The 13,412-nt window shown below is 44.6% G+C and overlaps 1 protein-coding gene across 1 annotated transcript in view; it reads right to left on the bottom strand.

Moving 5' to 3' along the window:
- cdan1 (codanin 1) overlaps positions 1 to 13,412 on the bottom strand; it is a 30,778-nt gene that overhangs the window by 10,258 nt on the left and 7,108 nt on the right. Inside the window, exons 8-23 of the mRNA XM_063183749.1 lie at positions 12,935 to 13,044; positions 12,349 to 12,438; positions 12,052 to 12,127; positions 11,500 to 11,705; positions 10,272 to 10,404; positions 9,490 to 9,633; positions 8,881 to 9,047; positions 8,197 to 8,278; positions 7,961 to 8,041; positions 7,176 to 7,230; positions 6,691 to 6,824; positions 4,528 to 4,631; positions 4,185 to 4,337; positions 3,839 to 3,902; positions 3,175 to 3,253; positions 2,765 to 2,994 (exon numbers count right to left, since the gene is read on the bottom strand). Coding sequence (XP_063039819.1) covers positions 2,765 to 2,994; positions 3,175 to 3,253; positions 3,839 to 3,902; positions 4,185 to 4,337; positions 4,528 to 4,631; positions 6,691 to 6,824; positions 7,176 to 7,230; positions 7,961 to 8,041; positions 8,197 to 8,278; positions 8,881 to 9,047; positions 9,490 to 9,633; positions 10,272 to 10,404; positions 11,500 to 11,705; positions 12,052 to 12,127; positions 12,349 to 12,438; positions 12,935 to 13,044 — 1,908 coding nt within the window. The remainder of the gene's footprint in view (positions 1 to 2,764; positions 2,995 to 3,174; positions 3,254 to 3,838; positions 3,903 to 4,184; positions 4,338 to 4,527; positions 4,632 to 6,690; positions 6,825 to 7,175; positions 7,231 to 7,960; positions 8,042 to 8,196; positions 8,279 to 8,880; positions 9,048 to 9,489; positions 9,634 to 10,271; positions 10,405 to 11,499; positions 11,706 to 12,051; positions 12,128 to 12,348; positions 12,439 to 12,934; positions 13,045 to 13,412) is intronic.

Genomic DNA, 13,412 nt, shown 5'->3' with positions numbered 1-13,412 from the left:
TACTTCAGAAGGCTTTCGCTCGCATTGTCGGAAGTGCCCTCTGCTGTTCGTGAGAGAAACGGCAGTTTCTTTCGCAACTCGCAGCGTGAGTTCTACGGATGTATAAAATAGAAAGCCAAACACGGCTGCTGTAGGGCTACTGAACGTCTGACTTGTGACTTACCACATTGAAACATATATTTTTTTGTTGTAGCCTACATTGCCAGATCATTCCAAGACCATGTGAGAGCATTGTTCTGGCGGCAGAATTTTTAAATATATCGCCGAACACAACGTGCTTCTGAACAAAGTAAACAATTGTTTCACTGAACAACATTTAAGAGAGAAGATAAAATAACTCTCTATGACATTTTATTATCCTCAAAATGGTGCAGGATCCATTCTGTAGTAGCCTACAGTAGTTGTAGCCTCTCTTCGCAACTCCTGCTTTGTCTGCCTATCTGCATGGTCGCTGGTGGCGCACGACATGTTACAAAAAATGTGGGGTGCACGACGTCTCGACACGGCAGCTTGCGCCACGGCGTGTGACGTCATTTTGGGTCACGTGATGGCGCGAGTGAGGTCGCTAGTGAGGTCGCGAGTGAAGTATGAAGGAGACTTACACCAGTCACGCCAAGTATGAATCCCCCTTTACACCAGTCACGCCAAGTATGAATCCCCCTTTACCCCCACCTGCTCTACAGTATCTCACCCCCACTCCTCTCCCCACCCTACAGTGTCTTATCTCCCCATCCCCCCTCACTTTCCTTTAAGGCCCCCCCCCTCACCTACCCCCACTACCCCCCACTCCACAGTGCCCCCCTCCTCACCTACCCCCACTACCCCCCCCTCACCTATCCCCACTACCCCCCCCCCCACACACTCCACAGTGCCCCCCAGTCACCTCCCCCCACTCAACAGTGCCCTCCACTCACTTTCCTCCACTACCCTGGCCTTGCCCCCCACCCAACAGTGCTCCCCCACTCACCTCACCCCTACTTCTCCCCTTGCCCCCCCCCTAACTCTACATCTACTGTACATACAGTGCCTCCCCATGCCCCCGCTCATCTCTTTTATCTCCTTACGTCTTATGTCTCCTTACATTTCCTTACGTCTATAAAGAGATAGGACAGAATTGGACTTAAATTATGTCATATTAATGGTCATTATGGCCTTTTGTAAGGCTCTCACAATACATTGTATGGGTATATCATGCATTGTCTGAATTAGCAGAGTGCCTTGAGTATTGAAATGGTTGGGGTTTGTGTCCTTGATGTTTTCCCATGGTTTACAGTACGTAGGGACTAAAGAAAGCCTACAGTTTAGGCGATATTTGTTATTATTATTTCTGGTTTAATGAAGTGCTGTGACCTCTGAGTATGTCAGACAGATTTAGTAATGATCTTAAATGAAGGCCTAATGCCAAGCAGTGATGCCAAGCAGAAACTTTGGAAGGAAAAAGGCCCAATACTTCCAACAGATGACCTGCATGTATTGGCTATTATTTTGAAGACTTTTGCTGGTTGCACAATTCAAATTTAACGCTCTCACAAACGCATACATAACAATTGTATGGGCATATTATACATTTTCTGAATCAGCAGACTCCAAAGAGTATTGAGGTTGTCCAATTTTGTGTCCTTGGTGTTCTTTCACGCCACAGAGATAAACCAAAGCAGACAGTTTAGCCAAGAGTTGTTGGAAAATGTTAGCTATGTCTGATTTAATGAAGTGCTGTGACCTCTGTGTATGTCAGACAGGTTCACCAATGATCTTAAATGAAAGCCTGAAAGGTCCCCTTTCCAGTAATACCAGGCACCATGGTATGGAGTATTGGCAATACCCCACGAAATGAGCCTGAACTAGACATGCATCCGAATTCAAAAATGGAATTTAATAGAGGGGGGTAGTCACTTCAAGAGCCAAAAAAAGGGGTTTCGCTACCACCCAGTGACTGCTATCAGGCTTTTTCTAGTAGTGGGGGGATATACCTTACCAAAAAAAATTGGTAGCATTCCTCCCCCCAGATGGCACCGATGGCCAAAATTTGGGGCCATAGCTCAAGGCCTAACTCATTAGTTTACAATCCAGTGCCACACACTCGAAATGACCTGGTTTCAACCAGCTGACTGTATTGAAACTAATGAATTCAGGTTGTCGATCACTACTAGAAGACACGTCTATCTAAAAGCAACTCAGATACTTGGGTACAGGGGTATTGGTTATAGTCCCTTTAGTCCCTATGTCGAGATGGACTTCAAACACACAAGATCCGCCATGGATGAAGACGAAGGGAGACCACACACGCTCATAACTACTGGGAAGAGTTGGATTTGAACCTGCAACCCTATGATTCCAAGAACAACTCCCTAACCATTCGGTCACAGCTGCTCCATGACACTCATGGCTGTATTCCGTTCAGATCTCACGCACATTATAATTCCTTTTTGCTGGGTGCAGAGTCAAAGAATGAAGTTCATGTATGACAAGGAAGAACCGCACACCAATGAGCTGGCATATGGCATTTGCCAGGTGGACCGTTGATTTTGGCCTGGCCCTTCCCTCAATGGTATCAGTCCTCATGCCTCTACAGGAGGCCTCTTCAAGATAGTCAGATATTACTAATATGAAGCATGTTAGCTATTCAAATGGGTCAAGATGTCTCATATTAGATGACTAAAATGTTGTCAAAAGCTTTATTGTCTCTCTCAATGCCTGGTGGACCGGTCTTGTCTTTAAAATGCCCTGATGGAACAGTGGTAGCGTAACCTAGCGATATGCTCACCTTGATCTCAGTGATGACGTTGGAGGCTCTGGGAGCCTGGTGAGAGCAGTCAGGGGGGCAGTCAGTTGGCCCCTGGGCCTGGGCCTGTCCTCCGGTCCCTCTCTGTGTGTCTGTGGAGCTTGGAGCCTGTGGCCCTGCTGTCCCCTGGGTGGGTTGGTTCGTGGGTGGCAAGCTGGGAAGCGTCTTCATGACACGGTCAAACACAGTCTTCCACTCCCTTTTGATCAAAGCTGAAACAGCAAGCACAAGTGTTTGGCTCATTGTCTTTTTTCTCACTTGTAAATATGTGTTAACCTATGTTAGTGCTGGAACAGCCACATAGTTCCACGATCAACTATTATGATCGATGATGGATTATCATGTTTGAAGCTAACCCTGCTACCCATACAGGATCCACTCTGAAATGGTACCTGTGATATTGGAGGAGAGCCAAGTGCAGGCTTTCTCTGTGGCCAGCCGAGTGGTGATGCTCTCCGAAGTGCTGAGGACCTGCAACAACACGTGTGAACTTTAAATCACACACACACACACACATCCAAAGAAATGCTGAAGGCCATGGATGAACACATCCTCGTGCACACAAAGCCCCATCTATTTGAACAAACACAAGACATTTCCATAGACGCAAACGGACACAAACGTACATATTTTAACACAAACAAAGCCAAATGTATTCACACAAAGACGCAAAAACACAGACCCATAATGATAATGCCCAGACACCCAAATTCATTGTTGGCTGTAACACACAGTTCGGCAGTAACAATTTCTCAAGTTATTGCTGACAAATGCGTCTACAGATGAACTGTTGAGAGACAAACGGGGGCTGTTTCGCAGACGAGACGGCATGACAGCCCATGTAAGTGCCAATTAACATCCAGCACGCAGCGACCGGCCAATAAATATTCCGATGTTGACTTGCCATCTGCTCGGCACTGCGATGTGTGGTAATGATACCCATTAAAAAGCCATATCACGAAGAAATTAATCATGGGGCTAAATAACACAAAGGTGATTTGTGGGGTGAGCTCGTGTGTGTGTGGGTGTGATTGCGTGTGTGTGTGTGTAACTCACTGCTGGGGAGGTCTCCTCAGGTAACAGGACCCGTATGGCCTCTGGACCCTTCTCACTGCAGAACCTAGGACACACACACAGAAAACACACACAGAGCCACATGAACAAACAGACGCACGGACACGGACAAGGACGCGCGCGCACACACACACAGGGTAAAGAGATGTGCAGAAACAGAGCCCAGTAGACACACAAAAAGAGAGGAAGACGCCGAGACACATAGCAAAAAAGAGTGACTGAGGCAGCAAAGAGTCACACACACATTAAGTGTGTAACTGGAGTATGGCTAAGTCGAGGAGATTGGATGAGTATGTTGGAAAGAGGCCATATTCTGCATCCTACTTGCCTGGTGGCTCTTCCCAGCGCCTCCATGCCCTTCTCACACAGCTGGGTGCAGATGGCATCATTCAGCTTGACCACGTTGGCACCACTGTCCGTCCCCAGCGCCTCTCTCAGGGTCTGCTCAGCACCCTTCACCAGCTCTGCCACCAGAGTTGCCCTGCACAGTAACATAGTTTCAAAGTGAACCTAACCTCAACCTCACAGTTGCCCTGTGGAGTGTTGATGTATATTAACTCATTTTATTAAATGTGTATTTGTATACTAATTCATTTTTTTTTTCTTTTCATTTCATTAGAAAAGTGTTTGTTCTGAGAGGGTGGGTGGTGGGTGGTATCATCAAGACTCACTTGATGTGCTTGACGCAGTTGGAGCTGACGCGCTCTGCCACAAACTCCACGGTGCGCTTGAGCGAGGGAGGCTGGTTGTGGAAGAAGGCCTGCTCCAGCTCCATCTGAAGAGGAAGAGGAAGAGGAAGAGCAGCATGTACCACATGCATGATGAAACACCAGAGACAGACACCATGAAACAGAACCCAGCTAAGACTTGGTGGAGCCAAGACAAAATACTCAGAGAATCAAGAAAGATTTATTATAGGTTATTGAAAGGTTATTATAACACGGTTTGATTATGGAAAGCATTGCATTTAAAAATGCTGACAGACACCATCAAAGACAAGACAAAATACCAGGGCTTTGAACCGTTATTTTTTTCCAAACGTTCCGTTCCGAACAGAAACGGAATTATAACGTTTCCGGTTATGAGTTCCAACAATAAATTGACGTTCCCGAACCGGTTAGAACAAAAAAATATTGTTCCCGGAACGGTTAATTTCGTTCCTGTCAGCTGATTACTCTCCATAGGCCTAACTGACGGTAATTAACCAAGAAAGACGGAAGTGCAAATGAGTCAGCCTACTTCCAAACTGTTTATTCAAGCGGATGAAAAGAATATCCTCCAGAATTTTGTCGTTCAGGGACGACCTAAGCGGAGAATAAACCTCAATGATGAAAATGCGTGTAAAAGGTGTAGGTTTGGCTTGGAAAACCATCCACACCTAAAATTACGCTCATACGGGGAGCACTATGATGGACATTGTGAGTTTGTGCATACTTGAAGAAGCCATGGATGCCCAATAATGTTGAACATTCTCGGTGCGCTTTACACGCGCTTCTCTGCAATATCTTACATTGATACAATGGAAACTCTGCCCTTTTGTATGACAGTGGTTTCTCTTATTTAAGATATGGTGTGGAGACTTTGTAATCCACAGCTCTCTCTCCATTCAGTCAGAGAATGTCACAGGAAAATAATTACTTTTTTTTTTGTTTGAGGAACGGTATTAACCGGTATTAACCGGTTACCATTATTTTTAAATAAGTGTTTCCGTTCCAGAACATAAAAAATAATAGCGGTTCCGGTTTCGTTTCTGTTCCCTGTAAAATACAAAACGTTTCTGGTTTTCGTTTTCGTTCCTTGAACCGGTTCAAAGCCCTGCAAAATACTGCTTGTTGTTGGAATCGAGAAGGATGGTTAGTACGTTGCATCTTGATTATTTTAAAATATTCCTGAAAAAAAGGAAACACTGACACCATGAAAGAAAACCAGACAAAAAATATTTGTTGTTGTTGAAATCGAGAGGCAGGATTATTATGCCGGGGTTTGATTGACTGTAGACAGCATTAGAGAAAAAACATGTCAAGATGAAAATCAATGCCTACACACACTTGAATAAATTAACTGAAACACAATTTGGCTTAGCCAAACGGGTAGATATAATCCCATTTTGTGTGCCAAAAAGCTTCTTGATATAAAATGTTTTCAATTTATACACCAGTGCTGAATCAATTTATTCACTTTGCATGTAGGCGATAAGTCAGGATGTGGTTTTGTGCTCGTCTATATGCCAAAAACATCTGGCCATATTTCAACATTTTAGAAGCTGAAATGTGTCGCTTGCTATGTGGGATCACCCCTTACAATTTGGACATCTAAATCAAAAGCCAAAACCAGATGCACAATCACTTAAGCGAGCATTATTTTCAATAACTGTTGCAATTCAAGTATCCCAAGAGTATTTCTGAAACACTTTTTAAAAAGTGGTTGTACGCAATGCAACTGGTCAAATTGACTTGTGGATTATAATTCCCTTGTGGGTTATTGTGTCCATTGTGTTCTAGCAGAGTAAGTAGTATAACTTTCCTGCCTCCAAAATCGTATGACCAGTATTCTGAAATCCAAGCGATTAGAAAGCAGTTGCTGATGAAGGTGTTGCAAAGTTAAATCGTTAGTTGATTTTTTTTACCACTGACATTTCAAACTTAGGGGACACAGCAGCTATGCATACAGCAGCTATGCAAAAAATCCAACAGGTTGAGATAGATTTGAATACCACATTGTTCTTTAGGAAAACAATAGAATTTGAAACCTTAACAGAAAGTCTGAACAGGCCCTCAAGTCATTGACATGTTCGGCATGAGATAGTTATAACAGTTTCTTTTGCTGTAGTGTACCTGCAGTTTCTGCTGGGAGCGTGTTGGGGCTGGGTCTCTGGGTTCCGCAGAGGTGGGTGTGATCTTGCGGATGAGGCCTCCACTCTTGCCTGTGCTGCCTGCCACAAAGGCCGCCAACAGTTTCCGGAATTCACCTGTCAATCATAACCAATCGCCATAAAGATAAAAATTCCTGACAGCGTTACAGGTATTAAAAGACTTACTGTACACCAAGTTATTATTTGATCGTTTTGTAACTACTTGATCGTTTTGTCCGTTTGTCGTGTACACATTACAGTAAGTGTTAATTTCCAAAAAAGATCAGGTTAACAGATGCTGTGGAGTTGAATGTTCTCATAATCCTGCACAATGAACAAAAAAATGCAATACTATCAACAGAGCACAACTTAGTTTCTAGGTGAACTTGTAAGAAAACAAGCCAGACAACATTCCACTATGTTGTTTCTTTTTTTCTAGTTTCCGTGAAGAGAAGACGTTCCACTTGCCTAAGAACGGACAGCAGGTGTAGAGCAGCTGTTGGTCCACCAGGGGCAGGGGGTCCTGTGGAGATGAGAGAGGTAAGGCATATGGGGCAAGTCATGCATATGGGGCAAGTATATGGGCCGGCAGTACAAATGTGACCTCGGCATAGCTACAGAAAAGCCAGGCCTTAGCTGTGAGGTATTAGATTAGATCTAGATGAGATGAGTTTCATTTGGTACCCAAAGGTAGATCTGGTGTGCAGTAGGGATGTTAACCGGTAACCGGTTAACCGATAGTCGACCGGATCAACTTTAACCGGTTAAAATTTTCTGCCACCGGTTAACCGGTTGTAATAATAATAATAATTATAATGATAATTTCCTCCCAAAAGGCCCCCAAATAACGATAATTTTGAGGTTTTAGTACGATAATTCAGCATTTTCCATCTGGCAACAGTGGCTGAACATGGCAGGTCCTGTCTGCCCACCAAAAAAAAGGCTTGTGTGAAAAATAAAAATAAAAAAAACCCCAGTACTGTGCATATCAGGCACGCGAGCGTTGTAAAATTTAAGTTTACCGGTAACCGGTTAACCACCGGTTAATGAGTCTCAGTAGCCGGTTAAGAGTTTTTTCAAGTTTTGCCATCCCTAGTGTGCAGTCAAGTGATCTCCACTCATACAAAACATTTAAACATTAAGTGCACATGTCACACAGAAGCATATACGCATGGGCCGCCATTACTACTAGAAACGTGACTACAGCACATCATAGCTAGCCATGCAAACTGTTGCAATAAAAAGGACATTACCAAGCCCTGAGAGCCAGCCACAGTCTCCTCACTGAAGTCCAGCTCTTCACTGAACACAAGGTCTTCGGGAAACACAGGAATCTGAGACGGAAGAGAAGAAGAATATAATAAGGCAACCACTTGTGGGTATGTTTACAAACAGACAGAATAGCGTTCAGTAATATACGTAAACAACAAGAATACAGCATTTATAAACCAAAAATTGCATTACCATCTAAGATGTAGATTAAGCTTACCTGGAAAAGCCAGCCCAGAACAGCTACCAATAGCAGCTGATTCAGGTAGCACATCTCGGCTCCTCTTCCCAGCAGCATTCGCCTGCGACATACAAAAGATAACATCAATAAACAAATGTTAAAAGGCTTCTAACATTACAGGAAAACACCCGCTAACCAAACACATAGTATACTTATATTCTGCTTCTGTCTTGTGTGTGTTTGTGTGTGCGTGTGCGTGTGTGAGTGTTGCATAGGACCCTATGATTCTGATCAGTCCCTACTGATTGCTATGAAATTTGCTTCCACTAATTGGATTTGTAATGCTGCTTTCTTGAGGAGATCCAAATAAAAGTACTAAACTGTGTGTGTGTGTGTGTCAGGGGTGATAGTGAAAAAAAATCCTGAGCCTGAACTTTTTCCCCTGCTCTAACGACGACGACAAGATACTGCATAGTGACATAACGTAGGCATATTTTGACACATTATTCAAACATTTAATAGCCTGTGTATGACCATTATTCAAGCCTGATAGTAGAAGAAAACCCTGAACCTGTAACACTTTCTGGGATGAGAATAACCTAATGGCTAATTATTATCAATGTTTTTTTTTTATTTTTGCGAACTCAACTGTCAAGCCTGAAATCAGGCATGGAGCCTGAATACTATCAACACTGGTGTGTGTGTGTGTCTGTCTTATCTAACCTGTAGAGTTGCAGGAGGGATCCGAGGGCGGCTCTGAAGCAGGGAAGGTAGGGCCCCGTGTGGTCCATCATGGACAGGAACTCCACCAGCCACGGCACCGTCAGCACCGTACGCCGCCTGCACACGCAGCTGCGCAGCACCGCACACACGTCCAGCACTGGAGAACTCTGGAGACAGGGAGCACGGGGTAAAATAAGGGTTGCCAACCGCCCCTTTAAATACGTTGGCATTCACTACGTATTTAGAAACACAAGTACGGGTACTATTGAGCTGAAACAGGACGCAAGGACGCAGGAACTGCAGGACGCAAAGAAGAGAGGGAGGGCGGAGGACCATGACTATGATATCAATAGAGCAACAACACAGACATCCAGTACAGGAGAACTCAATACAGAGAGAGAGAGAGGAGTGTATGTGATGATCAAGGACACTTCCTGGTCTCGTTCCAGTAGCGTAAATAAAATGTACATAGGGCGTCTGAACACATTGCAAATGGGTACCATTGGTATGGGCAGTAGAATTATTTCAATGTGGCCACTTGAAAGCAAATCCAAAACACACACACACACACACACACACACACACACACACACACACACACACACAAACCTTGGTGCGCAGTGCAATGGCCGCCTCCCGTATCTCTTTTGACGGGGGTTCGGATGTGTGGTAGGGCAGGAAGGAGATGTAGCCCAGGAACTTGGCCAGCAGACGAGCCACCAGCAGCACGGACGAAAACCTCTGCTTCTCATCCTGATACAGAGAGAGAGAGAGAGAGAGAGAGAGAGAGAGAGAGAGAGAGAGAGAGAGAGAGAGAGAGAGAGAGAGAGAGAGAGAGAGAGAGAGAGAGAGAGAGAGAGAGAGAGAGAGAGAGACATGCAACATTAAGATCATTACGCTGACTTTGAACAACGCAAAACAAAAATAAGTGCATCTGGTAAGCAGTGAACAGCTTGCTCTGCTTTGATAGTTGCATCTCACACAAGAAATGTAGACACTTGAGTTGTTACATTCCACAGGGCTAGCTTGGGAATACATTGCAGAATTATTTAGTAATTATAAAAAGATCATTCTGACTAGAAAAGCAGAAGTAAACAGTATAAAATGTGCCCCAAAAGGGCACAAACAAACAAGGGCAATAAACTCTAGAAAATGTACTACCATAGATGTTTTTTTTGTTTGTTTATCAACACAGTGTTGTGAGGAGGGGCAAGACACTGGCAGCCAACCACGTGAGCTAAATGACCGACAGCGGTTTCCAACAATCAGAGGTTGAGATGTGCGCAGCTAGTTTTGTGCAGTCAGGAGAAAACTAAAAATTTGAACCCATGCATAAATGACACCATTTTCAGTAACAAAGAATGACCCGATACAGCCCCAGCCCTACTGACCTGCTGGTCCATGTCTCCGTCACCCTCCTCTTCCTCGGCGCTGCCCCCTGCAGGTGATCCCAGGATGGACACCTCGTCCAGCGCCAGGAGCTCCTGGCACAGGCTGTCCTTCAGGTGCTGGTTCAGCTGGCAGCTGCCGACAGCACACGCACACGCACACGCACACGCACACGCACACGCACACGCACACACACACACACACGCGCGCACACAAAACACACACGCACACACAAACTCAGTGTCACACTAAGGCCCGTACATATTTAAGTGGATACATATGAAAACGAACAGTAATCAATCAATATATGCCTCCTGTGCACACTAACACAGTCGACACCAAAAATGCTTTTTGAAAAGTGGAGAGACATACTGTAGGCTTGTAGTGTAGTGTAAAGAAATCATAAAACAGAAAATGACAGCCCATGCTGCCCAACTTCACAAATCTATAAAATGTTCATGTTGGTCACTTGTTCAGCCTGTCGCTCAGTGTGGCAACATGATGTTACACATTGTAAAACAGCAGTCTGTTTGGCTCATTTGGTAGTCAGGACCTTCATTCATTAACAAACTTTGGGGGAAGGTGGGGCGAGTGAATCATTAAGAGAGGTGTACTTCATTATGCCTGAGCCCCCAAAGAGACAAAATGATCCATTATGTTAATGGGCCGTATCGAGCAGAGCAGAGCAGAGTGGAGCAGGGTGAGGAGAGAGGGGGGCACCCTGCCAGCCTGCTACTACTGGACTATCCGGACACAGCCATCTTATCTCCTGGGCAAAGCACACACGCATGCACGTGCACACGCATTCACACACGCATTTACACACGCACAAGACACTCATGCACGCACACACAAAGAGAGGGACACACGCCTGGAGCTGAAGGGTACAGCTATTTATGGGAGGGCAGTGTGTTCTACTGTAACCACACCTCAGCCTAACCTGTGGGATGGGATGGATGGCATGCTATTTATGGCAGCGGCTGTGGCTGTGCTGTGGTGCTGGTAATGGAGGGTGGCAAGGTAGATAAATCTGGGTGTGGGCCTGAACAAGTGGACAGAGGGAGAGCAATAGAAAAGACAGGCAGTGTTCAGGGAGGAGGGAGAGAGAGAGAGAGAGAGAGAGAGAGAGAGAGAGAGAGAGAGAGAGAGAGAGAGAGAGAGAGAGAGAGATGGCGACAGCGATACAGAGATGAGTATGCATGTGTGCAACAGCGTGCAATGTTCTCTGACCAGCTGGCGGTCTGCAGGAAGTCCCTGAAGAACTCCTGGTACCCGGGGAAGGAGGGCGGCGGGCAGGGCCCCGTGAAGCCCTGCGGCTGGATCAGACGCTCCTGCAGACGCTTCAGCCGGCCCAGGCCCTCCGCGCCCAGGATGCTCAGCACGTCCGCGTCTGGAGCCTCGCCGAACGAGCCACGCACCCCCGGCTCCTTGCACATCTGGGACACATTACAAGGAGTGCATAAATTTTAATTTGTTTAAATTTCAATTTTCATAGAAATACTACAAAAGTATAACATGCAGCTAGACGCCTGTACTGTGCACAGCTGAGGCAAGTCTGCAAGTCAGGAGTGGGGGATTGAAGTGCAATAGTGCCAAAGGGCTTATAAAGGTGAAGTATGCAGAACAGTGTAACTTTTGTCACTGTAGTTTTCATATTTTTCCTTCATTGCAATAATCACTCACTCACACGCACGCACAAGAATAAATAACACATTTGTGGCTCAAGATTTAGAAAGAAGGAAAGTTGTGAATTTTCATAGTCGTCTGTATTTGAGCCCTTACCTGGACCAGCTGTTTCTGAAAGAGGCGAGCAAAGTGGGCGTGATTCCCCGCACTGTTCAGTTGACTAACCATCGCCCTGAAATGGACCATCACATCACATTAGAACAGTACAAATGTTACCCATTTACTTTGAATTAGATATATTTGACACTAAACTTACTTTAAACCACTTTACTTAGAATTAGATTCATTTCTTACTTTGTACTAGATACATTCCTGGAGTAGATGTAGCCCTTTGAATTAGACACGTTTTAGGAGCAACGCAACGAGACGCAACGCACATCACTCGTCCCTCACCTGACTCTGCAGCCTAGAGCCGTCTCAAAGTTCCACCCAGGCTCAGCATGGAAGTCCTCCCAGTCTCTCAGAAGCTCGTAAAATATGTCCCTGTGTCCAGTAACAAAAACAGATTTCACAAGCACAGTGATGAGTACGATGCCTATGATGTTTTTTTTATCAATGTGGCTGCTGAACAATGTGAATAAAGAATCCTGAATGTGCCGCTCACCTCCACACTGATATTAAGCAAGACACATTTATGAGAATAGCTTAAATCCTCAACGGGTGACCTGTCACAGTCATTCAGTCAGAGCATTGGAGCCGTATATTGTCGTTGCCAAGCAACATCACTTTAAAAGCTCCATCATGCATCATCACTATAAAAGACACTTAGTAGCTGAAGGTGATGCCACTGCAGAAAACTTATCATGGCACTCTACAAATGAAATTTCAATGACATTTATCAGCTTAACACATCATGAAGGCACACCGCAGTCTTAAACAAAACAACAACAAGACAAATGAGCTTTAAGGAAGCAACCAGCCAGCCATCCGTTTCATTATTTAACACAATTAAAGTAAGCTGAAGAGTCATGTCGCGCACCTTTGTTTCTTGAAGATGTGGAAAGCCTTGTCGTTGCTGAAGTTGGAGCGGTTATCAGTGGCAGGCTGGAAAGGCACTGAGTGAATGAAGGAAGGCAGAGAAGGGGACACCTGGAAAAGACATCCTTTTAGTTATTTTATTTTATTTCATTTATTTTTTACATTTATTTTACCAAGAAAATAGTCCCGTTGTGATTAAAAATCTCTTGAAAATTAAAAAGATTAAATATTAAAGAAATCAAACACTTTTTAGTAACATTACTGTAATGGGTTCATACCAGTGTCATATTGACCTATGCAATGCCATGCAATAAGAAGAGCATAAAGTAAACAAATAATTATATTCTCCAAATGATTAAAAAGATGCATTTATTATGGCAAATCTACTAGTAATACTGGAAAACAGACTGCTGTCCGATGCCCGGCTTGAGAGACCATGCTTGACATGCTTCAACCATGAATAAGCCTTTATACATAGC

Source organism: Engraulis encrasicolus, chromosome 19 (assembly GCF_034702125.1).
Source record: "Engraulis encrasicolus isolate BLACKSEA-1 chromosome 19, IST_EnEncr_1.0, whole genome shotgun sequence".
Lineage (NCBI taxonomy): Eukaryota > Metazoa > Chordata > Actinopteri > Clupeiformes > Engraulidae > Engraulis > Engraulis encrasicolus.
This window is presented reverse-complemented; position numbering and strand designations above follow the sequence as displayed.